We start from the raw sequence: 13,517 nt of genomic DNA, 5'->3' as shown, positions 1-13,517 counted from the left end.
TATGGGAAGTTTTGTGAGTTTGAATACATTCAGATCGGATGCATCTTTGGATGAAACCAATATTTGATCCCAAATAGGTAAATTCAGACATTTCAAGAGCTTTATGAATGTCCCAGATATAGATCACCTGCTTGTCTGCATATGAACTAATTAATAGAAACAGGTTTGAAGGGCCAGAATTAGTGCTACTCTCAAATCAATGCTGTAAACACACAGGAAATTTGCATATATGAATATGCTATTTATAGTATACCTTTCTTCATAAGAGGTCAGATTAGTGACCTTAATTTCTTATCTCTTTTACATTCATGTTATTAAGATTAACCTATGACAGAATAGAATTTTTTAGATTTTTAAGATTGTATTCATTTTTATTTGTGTGTATGCCCTGCCACAGTGTGCATGTGGAAGTCTGAGGACAACTTCTACCGAATATAACTTCTAACATAAGTATCAATAAGGATTGAATTCTGGTCACTGGACTTGACAGCAAATGCTTTTATCTGCTGGACCTTCTTGTCAACCCTGAAATTGCTTGCATTAGAAACTCAGTCTGCATATAGCTATGTGTGGTCATGCACACCTACAGTTCCATCAGTTAAGAACCTGAAATAGTCCAGGAAATGGTGGTGCACACCTTTAATCCCAACACTCAGGAGGCAGAGACAGGTAGATCTCTGTGTAAGAGGCTAGCCCAGTCTACAGTCTACAGAGTGAGTTCCAGGATAACCAGGGCTACACAGAGAAACACTATCTCAACAAAATGAAAAAGCTAAGGCAGGAAGATGAGGAGTTCAAGGCCAGCCTGAGGTACATAATGAGTTCCTGTCTCAAAATAAATTTTCAGCCTCTATTTTTAAATATCTTATGAGGGCAATCATTTAATTGTGTAACATTGGGTGTTCTTCTCTTGCTCTCCACTTTATTTTTTGAGATAGGTTCTTACTGAAGCTGAAGCTTGCCTGTTTGGCTAGGCTGGCTGGCTAGTACTCAGAGCCATCTGTCTCCGTTCCCCATCCCTGGGGTCACAGGCATGATCGACCATGGGCATTTTGAACTTGAGTCCTCTGCTTTCGCAGCAGGTGCTCTTACCTGCTGAGCCATCTTCCCAGCCCCATATTTAAGTATTTTTAATGGTAAATTCTTGAGCCTTCCATTTATTCAGAAACTACTTTCTCTAACTAGTCAGTTATAAAGGATGGTATAATTCCAAGTGTGACTACCATGGCTTAATTTTATAAGTTGCCTAGTACATGGAGAACCTGTCACCAAATTATACAGGAAAGTTTTTAGTTCATATTTCAAGTACTTTTCTTGAAACCTATCATATTCCTGAGATCTAGAATCATCTATTCCTCTGTTACAATTATTGAAAAATATTTTTATTAGGGGTCTGGAGAGATGGCTTAGCTAGATAAAGTATGTATTGTACAAGCATGAGGACCTAAGTTTGGATAGCCAGCCCCTTGCCTTGTCTATGACCCTAGTGCGGGGAGCAGGGCTATGGCATGACATTGGTGGATTCCCAGAGCTCTGGCCAAAGATAAGGCAGAGCGCAATTAAGGAAGACAGTTGACACCAACCCCTACGCTCTACACATGTGCACATACACATGCACCTTCATGCATACATTTTCTCTCTCTCTCTCTCTGCACACATACAATTTTTTTCTTATTATGTTTTACTCTAAGGCTTGATGATTTTAACTTATGAAGTAAACTGGCAATTGATCAACCAGAAACACTTACAAAATTTTGTTAATGTGCAGAAACATGGGAGCCATGGAGAAACCATGAGACTGAAGGTAGAGGTTGAGTGGTTAAAACCTAAATAGCCTCGCCTAGGGGAGAAGGGAGGGGGACTAGGTGAGTTTTAGGCGGGTGGTGGGTTGTGTTTTGAGCACTCCTCGGAGCTCTAGTTGTAGTATTTGACACAGGTTTTCTTCCTCTGTTGGTCTGGCAAATGAAGATTAAAGGCAATTGTGTTAATCTCTTCTTGGACCTGGTCAGATCTAGGGGAGAGTTTTGCAGAAAGTCTGTGTCCATGCTGAGAAGGGGAGTAACCAAGGACAGGCAGGGGGGGCTTTTATTAATTAGCTTTCTTTCTATCATATAACCCGAGATGACTAACCTCTCCAAAGAAAAGGTTTGTTTTGGCTCATGATTTGAAGGTTGAAGGTCCATGATCTCTTGGTCCTGTTGCTTTGGTCCTGTGGTAGGGTGGTAACATGTAATATCACATACCTGCAGTAATTTTTCTTACCATGGTATATTCCATTGAGTGTGATTAGACCTCAACTTATTTATCTGTTTGCTTGTTGGCATGTAGTTGGTTATCTTTTTACCATTGTAAGAGTACTACCATGAGCATTCTTGGGTCTGTGTTTCAATTATATCTATCTACCTTAGCAGTAAATTGATAACTCCTATTCCACTGTAGGTTTTGCCCTTTGGTGAGTCTTTCTTTCCCTGTCCTGCTGTGGATGGTGTTGGGGAATAGAGTACTATACAAAACTTCTATAGCAATATACTTCTGATTCCATGACCCACATGCTAGAATTAAGATCTTAAATCTCTTAATAATATTTGAGTAATTTTGGTTAGCATAAAAATTAATGTCATTATTGAGCAAGATCAAGGATGGGTTCCTAAAATGTGCTGTTAGGATGCTAAGATATTATAGGAGTGATGTATCTCAACTTTGGCTCATCTTGTGCTCGGATTCCATGATCCATAAACTGGGCAAAGACTCTGAGTCAATTCATTTCATATTATGAATTTCTCTTCCTCTCTACTCTCAGAACCTCCTGTAACAGCTAGTTACAGTTTCACTATGCCTTTTCATTTATCTTTCATATGTTAAAGTATATTCATGTGATGTGTAGAGGGGAGTTTTTTGTTTTGTTTTGTTTTGGTTTGGTTTTTCAAGACAGGGTTTCTCTGGGTAGCCCTGGCTGTCCTAGAACTCACTCTGTAGACAAGCTGGCCATGAACTCACAGAGAAGAGCCTGCCTTGACCTCCCAAGTGCTGGGACTAAAGATATGTGCCATCGCAGCCTGGCTGACTATATTTTTAATGTGACTAATCTAGCTGGTTTTTTAGAGTACTCTTAGAATAAACTACACTTTGGCTTTTTTAAATCTAATTATTTCTTATGTATATTTTAAGCTTTTAAAAGCCAGCATCTTAACCAGGTGGTGGTGGCTCATTATTTTAGTCCCAGCACTCGGGAGAGGGAAGCAGGCAGATCTCTGAGTTCCAGGCCAGCCTGATCTACGGAGTAAGTTCTAGATAGCCAAGGCTGTACAGAGAGACCGTGCCTTGAAAAACAAAACAAACAAACAAACAAAAAAGCCAACGTCTTGGCCCACGAGATAGTACACACCTGTAATCCCAGCACTTGGGACAAGGAGGAAGGAAGGAAGATCAGAAGTTCAGAGTCAACCTTGCCTATAGGGAGTTCAAAGTCACCCTGGGTCATATGAGACCTTGTCTCAAAAGAAAAACAAAAAAGCCATTCCACCAACACCGTCCTTACTGAATTTTCTTCTTCTTTGTAAACAGTGTTGAAAGAAGAGACCCCCTGGCAGCCTTGGCCCGGGAGTATGGTGGCTCTAAGCGTAATGCACTCCTGAAATGGTGTCAGAAGAAGACAGAAGGTTATGCGGTAAGGAGCGGTGCTGCCAATTGGATGTTCGTGGTCCTTTCCAGGTCCATGTGTGCATGTGCTTGGTGGCCCAGTTTGCATATAATGTCATCTCTGTTCTCTCAGCCGTGACTTCTAGGGAGGGTCTGGTATTTGTGTACTGTACTATGCTAAGGCCTCCCTGTGAGGAGAAGGGGTGGGGGACAGAAGGCCAGTCTGCGAGCACTCACATTTGCTGCGGGGGTGGGGGGAGTGCGTTTTTGCTCACTCCACCCTGGCCAGAGCTGTTGATAAAGCATCGTCCCAAAGAGGCAGCTCTTTCTCCTATGCATAAAGGCTTCCCAAGTTTTCTCATCTTTTTTTTTTTTTGTAGCTTTATGAATTTTCATTTAGTTTAGTTTAGTTTGTCTAGGGTGGTGTTTACTTTCTGAGAAGAGCAGACAAGGAAGTGATACCTGATATAGGTTTAAACTTTTTATTATGAAATTATATACAACAAGGTAAAAGTGCATGAATTAGTCTCATTAATCATTACGAAATGAGAACCCAGTCAGAAACCCCATCCTGAAGTAGCATCTCCAGTTCCCACAAACCTGTCAGGACTTCCCAGCCAGAGCCCCTTGCTGCTCCCCGAGGTTCCTGTCTGCCTCATTTCTCTCCTTGTGGTTTCTGTAACAGTGTGAGTGCTTGAGTAGTGATACCTTTCTCAGCTCTTAGATAAAAGGAACAGAAAGCTGTATATTTGCATCTTTTCACACAGTATTAAGTTAGTAAGATTTGGCCGGGTGGTGGTGGCGCACGCCTTTAATCCCAGCACTTGGGAGGCAGAGGCAGGCAGATCTCTGTGAGTTCGAGGCCAACCTGGTCTTAGAAGAGCTAATTCCAGGACAGGCTCCAAAGCTACAGAGAAATCCTGTCTCAACCCCCCCCCCATAAAAAAATTAGTAAGATTTGCCCTTTATTGCTATATTTTATTTCCCTCACTATTTAGTAACACGTTATGTGATTTTTTTTTTTACTTGTCTGCTCTATTGATAGATATTCTTATCGCTGCTGGATGTGCTCTTAGGTATGGTGTGCCTGGGTCTTAAAGCTGCATGAACATATTCAAATGTCGTAGGTGATGCCAAGCAAATTTCTCTGTAACTGTGCATTGTCCACCCCGCCAGCAGTTTATGGGAGATGTGTTCATGTGTGTTCTCATCAGCGTGCTGTGTTCTTCACTCACGGTGTTTGGGAAGAGCTGTAGTGGTATCTCGTTATGGTTTTGGTATTTGTTAGCCTGTTGGATACTGAGATTGCGCATGTGTGAACTGGTCATTTGGACAGCCTCTCTGTAGAGACGTACCTAGTTAGGCCTTTCATCCTTATGTATTTGCTTCGCATTTATTTTTGGTCGTCAGGAGCTTCCTACAAAGCTCACACTCTGCCCCTGAGCTGCTTTCCAAGCTCCTGCCCATCCTTAAAATAATTTTCTCTGTTTTTTCTTTATTGCTTTAAAAACTTCTTTATATGGACTGGAGAGATGGCTCCACAGTTAAGAGTACTCGTTGCTCTTCTAGAGCACGTGAGTTCAGTTCCCGGCACCCACATGGTGGCTCACAGTCGTCTTTTCCAGGGCTCTGACACCTGCTGATGCACATACAGACGTGCAGGCAAAGCAGTCATATATAGGTAAAAATAAAACATGAATTCTAATTTTTAAAAGTCTGTGTTCTTTGTTAAATTGATGTATCACAGATTCTTCCCCGCCACACACACACTTTTTTTGCTTGTTTTTGAGACAGGGTTTCTCTGTGTAGCCCTGGCTATCCTGGAACTCACAGAGATCTGCCTGCCTCTGCCTCCCAAGTGCTGGGATTAAAAGATGTCACCACCCCTGCCCCACATACACAGATTCTTTAATGTGACTTGAAATTCCACTCTTGAGAAGCAGAAATCTTAATAAAATATTTTGTATTTAGTTTTTTCAATTTGTACATGTTTGTGTGTGTGTGTGTGGGCGCATGCCTACCACCACGGTTCACCTTGAAGATCAAAGGACAACTTTGTAGAGCCAGTTCTCTCCACAAGCAAGTGCTTTTACCTGCCACGCCAATCTCTTGACAGCTCAGAGCTCTTAATTTCTACTATACCTGATTAGGGCCAGCTTTTTCCTCTAGTGGCTAAGTGCTTTTGATATTCTGCCTAGGAATCATGTTTCTGCGAGCCACGTGTGGTAGCACACGCACTTAATCTCAACACTCTGGAGGTAGAGGTACGCTGATCTCTGAATTCTAGGTCAGCCAGGAATTCACAGTGAAGCTTTATTTTTCTAGCGTTAACTCTAAGTGGATACTCCTTTTTTAATTTCTTTCCTTGGCTTTGTTCCTCCTTTTTGCTAAAACTTAGGAAGATTCCGACATTATAGTTCACCTTCCTAAAAGCAAGCTTTTGAAAATAGCTAGGACTGAGAACGAAGCTAGAAGAAACCATGGCTTGACTGAGACTCAGCCCAGTTAGCTGAGAAGCAGGGCTGAGATTCTGTCTGTTCTATTAACAGAGTCTACCCAAGAATAGTATTATCTTTATCTTGGCATTTTTTTTTAAATTCTCCCTTTATTTCACAAAACTTAAGATATGGTCATAAAGGCTCCAAGGATACACTTACTTCTAGTTCATTTTTCTTCCTTAAGCGTTTCTGTTTACCCCATGTAAGCCCCATTCTAAGGGATGGACTGTCCCACAAATGGAAGCCACTTCAATAGCAGCAATCCCTGCGTTTGTCAGCCACGCTGCTGAGGAAATGGAAAAGCAAAAGGAGCAAGAGATTGCCGAATATTTGTTTGTGTGTGGCACTGGGCGGGAAGGTGTGTGCTAGCGTCAAGACAATATGGTAATGGAAAATGGAAAACAATCTCAAAAGGAGTAATCAGCCTCAACTGTGGCTGAGCCCAGTGCGGTCATCTCTGGCTGGGTGCTGTCATTTCTCTACTACAGAAGTGGTTCCAGGACAGAGCCAAGAGGAGGTAAAAGGCAATTACAATTTTCAGAATAAATTGGCCCTTTGTGGCATGATGTTATAATTAGAATGAGGGAAGGAGATTGACAGAATATTTCCAGTAAGTTGAAAGAAAACTATTTCTTGCTATACTAAACTTTTTGTTGTTTTGTGAATATCTTGTATTAAGTTTTCAAAATACTTTTATGTTTGGTGAAATCCACAATGTATTGTGTGTGAAGAATATTTTTCAATAATGGTTAAATGTCTTTAAGGTTAGAAAGAACTATAAATCACACATGTGTCTCACACCTTTGACAAACTATTCCCCAGCTAGACCAGTTTGTACAAATTGTTCCCTAAACTGTTCTGTAGTTACTCTGAGAATTAAGAGGCCAGAACCAATTGTTGAAAGTTCAGATGGTTCATAATCTTTTTGAAGACCAGTAGCCATATGTGTTTTTACTTCAAATAACTTTCTACCTGTCTTTCTACCTAGCCAAGGGTTGCTTTGAAATGGACAGTGTGGAAGGGAGGCCTTGAAACACCAGTTCTCCGGCTCAGGGTTCCTGCTGACAGCCAATAAGTAGCATTGATCATTAGAATACTGAGGTCCTGTTGGTACCCACAACATGCCTCGTGGGGTGCTTTATATCTGTGAGGTTGATGGTTACAGGTACTGCAGCCAGCTGGGCTGAGGAGTTAGTTTGCTTTTCTTCTGCCTTCCTTCCCCAAGGGACCTTGACCTGGATTGCATAGAATTTATCCCAAATCTCTGTAAAGTCCTCTATTACCTCCTAAGTAGCACAAGGAATAGTTCTCTCACCGGGCACCTTGGCTATGTTCCTAGGGCCTTGCCATGTCCTGAACTCTGGTAGACACTGGTGATTCAGTCTAGGTCAGGGCAAAGTTACCAAGTGTGAAGTCTGCTAAGGCTAATTGAGTTTGGAAGCTGATTCTTTCCTGAGCCTCTAGGTCAGAGCCCTGCCCCCATCATGTGGAAACAGAAACAGAGAAAGCTGCTAAGCAAGTGCTGTTTAAGCTGCTCCGCCTGTAGTCAGGCCACACACAAAACCTCACATTCCCTTCTGTAGATTCAGATGTTTGCTTCTGCTAAATGATGGGCAGGGGACAGTCTTTTCGTCTAGCCATTCCTATCATTCTTGTATACCCTACTTTTTCAGCTTGCAGGCTTTTGGAATCTTGAGGTACATAGTTGTCAAGAGCACCCTTTAGACTGGGGTTCTCCATGTTGCTCACATACCAGAATTGCCTGAATACCAGTCTTAGCTCTTTCAGGTTGCTGCAACAAAATACCACAGATAAAATAGTTTACAGACAATAGGAAGTTAAGGGTTAGGAAATCAAAGATCAAGGCAGATCTATGATAAAGAAAGCCTGTTCCTGTTTCATAGGTGACACCACTGGCGGTGTCATTGCATGTTGGAAGGGTTAAGACAGATCTCAGGCCCTTTCTGTAAGGACACTGATCTCGTCAGGGGACATACTGTCTTCCAAAGGCCCACCTCCTAAAATCATCACCATGGCGATCTGCAGAGTGAGCGACACTCACAGCCCTTCTTTCATATCTTTAGTGGGATAATTTAAGATGCCTTAGGCAAGGTGAGAAAACTCCATCACCAAGATTATCTCCCCTCGGAGCCTTTCACTAGTCAGTGTGATTCACATTTTAGCTTCCTATTTCACTAAGGCCCAATCCAAGTCTCCAGCTTGTTTCATAGGTACTGGGATCGGAGAGGAGTAAGACTGAAAGGCCGTGAGAGGAGCAGTAGTTAAGAACTGGATGCTGTTTCCTAGATGTTACGTCTGTCGTGTGTTCACTGTGCAGTCCCTATTGCATGTCTGTAGGAGTTAAGAACTGGATGCTGTGTCCTAGACGTTATGTCTGCCGTGTGTTCACTGTGCAGTCCCTATTGCATGTCTGTAGGAGTTAAGAACTGGATGCTATGCCCTAGATGTTACATCTGTCATGTATTCACTGTGCAGTCCCTATTGCATGTCTGTAGGAGTTAAGAACTGGATGCTGTGTCCTAGATGTTACATCTGTCATGTGTTCACTGTGCAGTCCCTATTTCATGTCTGTAGGAGTTAAGAACTGGATGCTGTGCCCTAGATGTTATGTCTGTCATGTGTTCACTGTGCAGTCCCTATTGCATGTCTGTAGGAGTTAAGAACTGGATGCTGTGCCCTAGATGTTATGTCTGTCATGTGTTCACTGTGCAGTCCCTAGTGCACGTCTGTAGGAGCTAAGACCTGGATGCTATGCCCTAGATGTTACATCTGTCAGTGTTCACTGTGCAGTCCCTATTGCATGTCTGTAGGAGTTAAGAACTGGATGCTGTGTCCTAGATGTTACATCTGTCATGTATTCACTGTGCAGTCCCTAGTGCACGTCTGTAGGAGTTAAGAACTGGATGCTATGCCCTAGATGTTACATCTGTCATGTGTTCACTGTGCAGTCCCTATTGCATGTCTGTAGGAGTTAAGAACTGGATGCTATGCCCTAGATGTTACATCTGTCATGTGTTCACTGTGCAGTCCCTATTGCATGTCTGTAGGAGTTAAGAACTGGATGCTGTGCCCTAGATGTTACATCTGTCATGTGTTCACTGTGCAGTCCCTATTTCATGTCTGTAGGAGTTAAGAACTGGATGCTGTGCCCTAGATGTTACATCTGTCATGTGTTCACTGTGCAGGCCCTATTGCATGTCTGTAGGAGTTAAGAACTGGATGCTGTGCCCTAGACGTTATGTCTGCCGTGTGTTCACTGTGCAGGCTCAAGTGCACGTCTGTAGGAGTTAAGAACTGGATGCTGTGTCCTAGACGTTATGTCTGCCGTGTGTTCACTGTGCAGTCTCTAGTGCACGTCTGTAGGAGGGGATCTGAGTGCTGCTGTCAGCATAGAGGAGTGTTGCATCAGCCCAAGGCCAGCTGCGTCAGTAGCGTTTCTGATAGTTTCGATTCATGGCGACTCTGGGGGAGGTTGAGTATCACAGGGATACTTCCACACCTGATCTGGGAGACAAGTTAAGTGAGTATTAAACATGAAGTAAAGAAACTAGTTTTAGGCTACATTTAGAAGGTCACCAAAATAATTAGCCGTACTATTGATGGAAAAACAATCAAAAATCCCACAAAAACATCATAGCCAAATTTGAGTGAGCATGTCCCAGGAAACACAGAGCTAGGTTACCTCAGGGTTCATGTTCCAGAGTGGAAGAGTTTTATATTCAGACTTTCTTTGGACTGCTGACGCTCTCAGATAGTGACACAAAGACTTCTTATTAATTATAAAAGCTTGACCTAACTAGCTCTTATAACTTAAATTAACCCATTTATATTAATCTGCATTCTGCCGCGTGGCTCATTACCTCTCTTCCATACAGTACATCCAAATCCCTCCAAGTCTCACTGGCAAATCTCTGCCTCTCTGGCTCTTCTACTGAGTTTCTCTCTCTCCCTAGAAGTCCCACCTATCTTCTCCTGCCTAGCTATTGGCTGTTCAGTTCTTTATTAAACCAATCAGAAGGTGCCTTGGCCGAGACACATCTTCACAGTGTACAGAAAGATTATCCCACAACAGAGTTTTATAGTAATAAAACATAGAGAGTTATAAACCAAGGTATTTTGAGAATACATTGGCAGAAACATCAGAGAGGTGGTTAGAATGGGGGAATCTCTCCTACTGGCCTCCATTCTTAGCCATGGGGTTGGAAGATGTCAGTAATTTCCAAAAGATTTTTGTCTGTTAATCAGAGGATGTTATGACATAGAAATGGGCAAGGAATGACTATTTAGAGGGCTAAAGCTAGCCCAAGAGGAAGTAAAACTTAGGCTCTGGACCTGCAACCTTCAAACCTTCCCATATCGCTGCAGTTCTAATCAGTCAGTCAATCTGTGCAGACAGGTATGGAAAGGGTCCCGAGCAGAGGCAGGGCAGAGCAGAGGATCATGTTTGGAGTGATAATGGACAGGCAGGAAAGGGCAGTCAAGGTACTATTGAGAGACTGTTTCTGCTAGACTGCTGGTAAGGTGTCTGAGTAGACAGTCCACTCAGGAGAGATGATACTTGGCCACTACTATGTCCCAACTGGAAAGTGGTGACTAAAGGTGTGCACACAGTCGTGTGTACAGTGAAGGTGTGCATAGCATAGTGTGTACAGTGAAGGTGTGCATAGCATAATCTGTGCAGTGAAGATGAGCACAGCATAGTGTGAACAGTGAAGGTGTGCACAGCATAGTGTGTGTACAGTGAAGATGAGCACAGCATAGTGTGTACAGTGAAGGTGTGCACAGCATAGTGTGTGTACAGTGAAGGTGTGCACAGCATAGTGTGTGTACAGTGAAGATGAGCACAGCATAGTGTGTACAGTGAATGAGCACAGCATAGTGTGTACAGTGAAGATGAGCACAGTATAGTGTGTGTACAGAGAAGATGAGCACAGCATAGTGTGTGTACAGTGAAGATGAGCACAGCATAGTGTGTACAGTGAAGGTGAGCACAGCATAGTGTGTACAGTGAAGATGAGCACAGTATAGTGTGTGTACAGAGAAGATGAGCACAGCATAGTGTGTACAGTGAAGATGAGCACAGCATAGTGTGTACAGTGAAGATGAGCACAGCATAGTGTGTGTACAGAGAAGATGAGCACAGCATAGTGTGTACAGTGAAGGTGAGCACAGCATAGTGTGTGTACAGTGAAGATGAGCACAGCATAGTGTGTACAGTGAAGGTGAGCACAGCATAGTGTGTACAGTGAAGATGAGCACAGTATAGTGTGTACAGTGAAGATGAGCACAGCATAGTGTGTACAGTGAAGATGAGCACAGCATAGTGTGTGTACAGAGAAGATGAGCACAGCATAGTGTGTGTACAGTGAAGATGAGCACAGCATAGTGTGTACAGTGAAGGTGAGCACAGCATAGTGTGTACAGTGAAGGTGTGCACAGCATAGTGTGTACAGTGAAGATGAGCACAGTATAGTGTGTGTACAGAGAAGATGAGCACAGCATAGTGTGTGTACAGAGAAGATGAGCACAGCATAGTGTGTACAGTGAAGGTGAGCACAGCATAGTGAATGTACAGAGAAGATGAGCACAGCATAGTGTGTACAGTGAAGGTGAGCACAGCATAGTGTGTGTACAGTGAAGATGAGCACAGCATAGTGTGTACAGTGAAGGTGAGCACAACATAGTGTGTGTACAGTGAAGATGAGCACAGCATAGTGTACAGAGAAGATGAGCACAGCATAGTGTGTGTACAGTGAAGATGAGCACAGCATAGTGTGTACAGTGAAGATGAGCACAGCATAGTGTGTGTACAGTGAAGGTGTGCATAGTATAGTGTGTGTACAGTGAAGATGAGCACAGCATAGTGTGTACAGTGAAGATGAGCACAGCATAGTGTGTGTACAGTGAAGGTGTGCATAGTATAGTGTGTGTACAGTGAAGATGAGCACAGCATAGTGTGTACAGTGAAGATGAGCACAGCATAGTGTGTACAGTGAAGATGAGCACAGCATAGTGTGTGTACAGAGAATATGAGCACAGCATAGTGTGTGTACAGTGAAGATGAGCACAGCATAGTGTGTGTACAGTGAAGATGAGCACAGCATAGTGTGTGTACAGTGAAGATGTGCACAACATAGTGTGTGTACAGTGAAGATGAGCACAGCATAGTGTGTGTACAGTGAAGATGAGCACAGCATAGTGTGTGTACAGTGAAGATGTGCACAACATAGTGTGTACAGTGAAGATGAGCACAGCATAGTGTGTACAGAGAAGATGAGCACAGCATAGTGTGTGTACAGTGAAGATGTGCACAACATAGTGTGTACAGTGAAGATGTGCACAGCATAGTGTGTACAGTGAAGATGTGCACAGCATAGTGTGTACAGTGAAGGTGTGCACAGCATAGTGTGTGTACAGTGAAGATGTGCACAGCATAGTGTGTACAGTGAAGATGTGCACAACATAGTGTGTACAGTGAAGATGTGCACAGCATAGTGTGTACAGTGAAGGTGTGCACAGCATAGTGTGTGTACAGTGAAGATGTGCACAGCATAGTGTGTACAGTGAAGATGAGCACAGCATAGTGTGTGTACAGTGAAGGTGTGCATAGTATAGTGTGTGTACAGAGAAGATGAGCACAGCATAGTGTGTACAGTGAAGATGTGCACAGCATAGTGTGTACAGTGAAGATGAGCACAGCCTAGTGTGTACAGTGAAGATGAGCACAGCATAGTGTGTGTACAGTGAAGATGAGCACAGCATAGTGTGTACAGTGAAGATGAGCACAGCATAGTATGTACAGAGAAGATGTGCACAGCATAGTGTGTACAGTGAAGATGAGCACAGCATAGTGTGTACAGTGAAGATGAGCACAGCATAGTGTGTGTACAGTGAAGATGAGCACAGCATAGTGTGTACAGTGAAGGTGTGCACAGTATAGTGTGTACAGTGAAGATGTGCATAGTATAGTGTGTGTACAGTGAAGGTGTGCACAGCATAGTGTGTGTACAGAGAAGATGAGCACAGCATAGTGTGTGTACAGTGAAGATGAGCACAGCATAGTGTGTGTACAGTGAAGATGAGCACAGCATAGTGTGTGTACAGTGAAGATGAGCACAGCATAGTGTGTACAGTGAAGATGAGCACAGCATAGTGTGTACAGTGAAGATGAGCACAGCATAGTGTGTGTACAGTGAAGATGAGCACAGCATAGTGTGTGTACAGTGAAGATGAGCACAGCATAGTGTGTGTACAGTGAAGATGAGCACAGCATAGTGTGTACAGTGAAGGTGTGCACAACATAGTGTGTACAGTGAAGATGAGCACAGCATAGTGTGTGTACAGTGAAGATGAGCACAG

The 13,517-nt window shown here is 43.1% G+C and overlaps 1 protein-coding gene across 5 annotated transcripts in view; it reads left to right on the top strand.

The window, feature by feature from the left end:
- The window catches only part of Specc1 (sperm antigen with calponin homology and coiled-coil domains 1), a 277,277-nt gene that overhangs the window by 206,151 nt on the left and 57,609 nt on the right, over positions 1 to 13,517 (top strand). For all 5 annotated transcript variants that reach the window (XM_075992242.1, XM_075992243.1, XM_075992244.1 and 2 more), the window contains one exon: positions 3,565 to 3,667. In XM_075992242.1, coding sequence (XP_075848357.1) covers positions 3,565 to 3,667 — 103 coding nt within the window. The remainder of the gene's footprint in view (positions 1 to 3,564; positions 3,668 to 13,517) is intronic.

Source organism: Microtus pennsylvanicus, chromosome 11 (assembly GCF_037038515.1).
Source record: "Microtus pennsylvanicus isolate mMicPen1 chromosome 11, mMicPen1.hap1, whole genome shotgun sequence".
NCBI lineage: Eukaryota > Metazoa > Chordata > Mammalia > Rodentia > Cricetidae > Microtus > Microtus pennsylvanicus.
The sequence above is the reverse complement of the archived record's forward strand: the minus strand, read 5'-3'. Positions and strand labels throughout refer to the sequence as shown.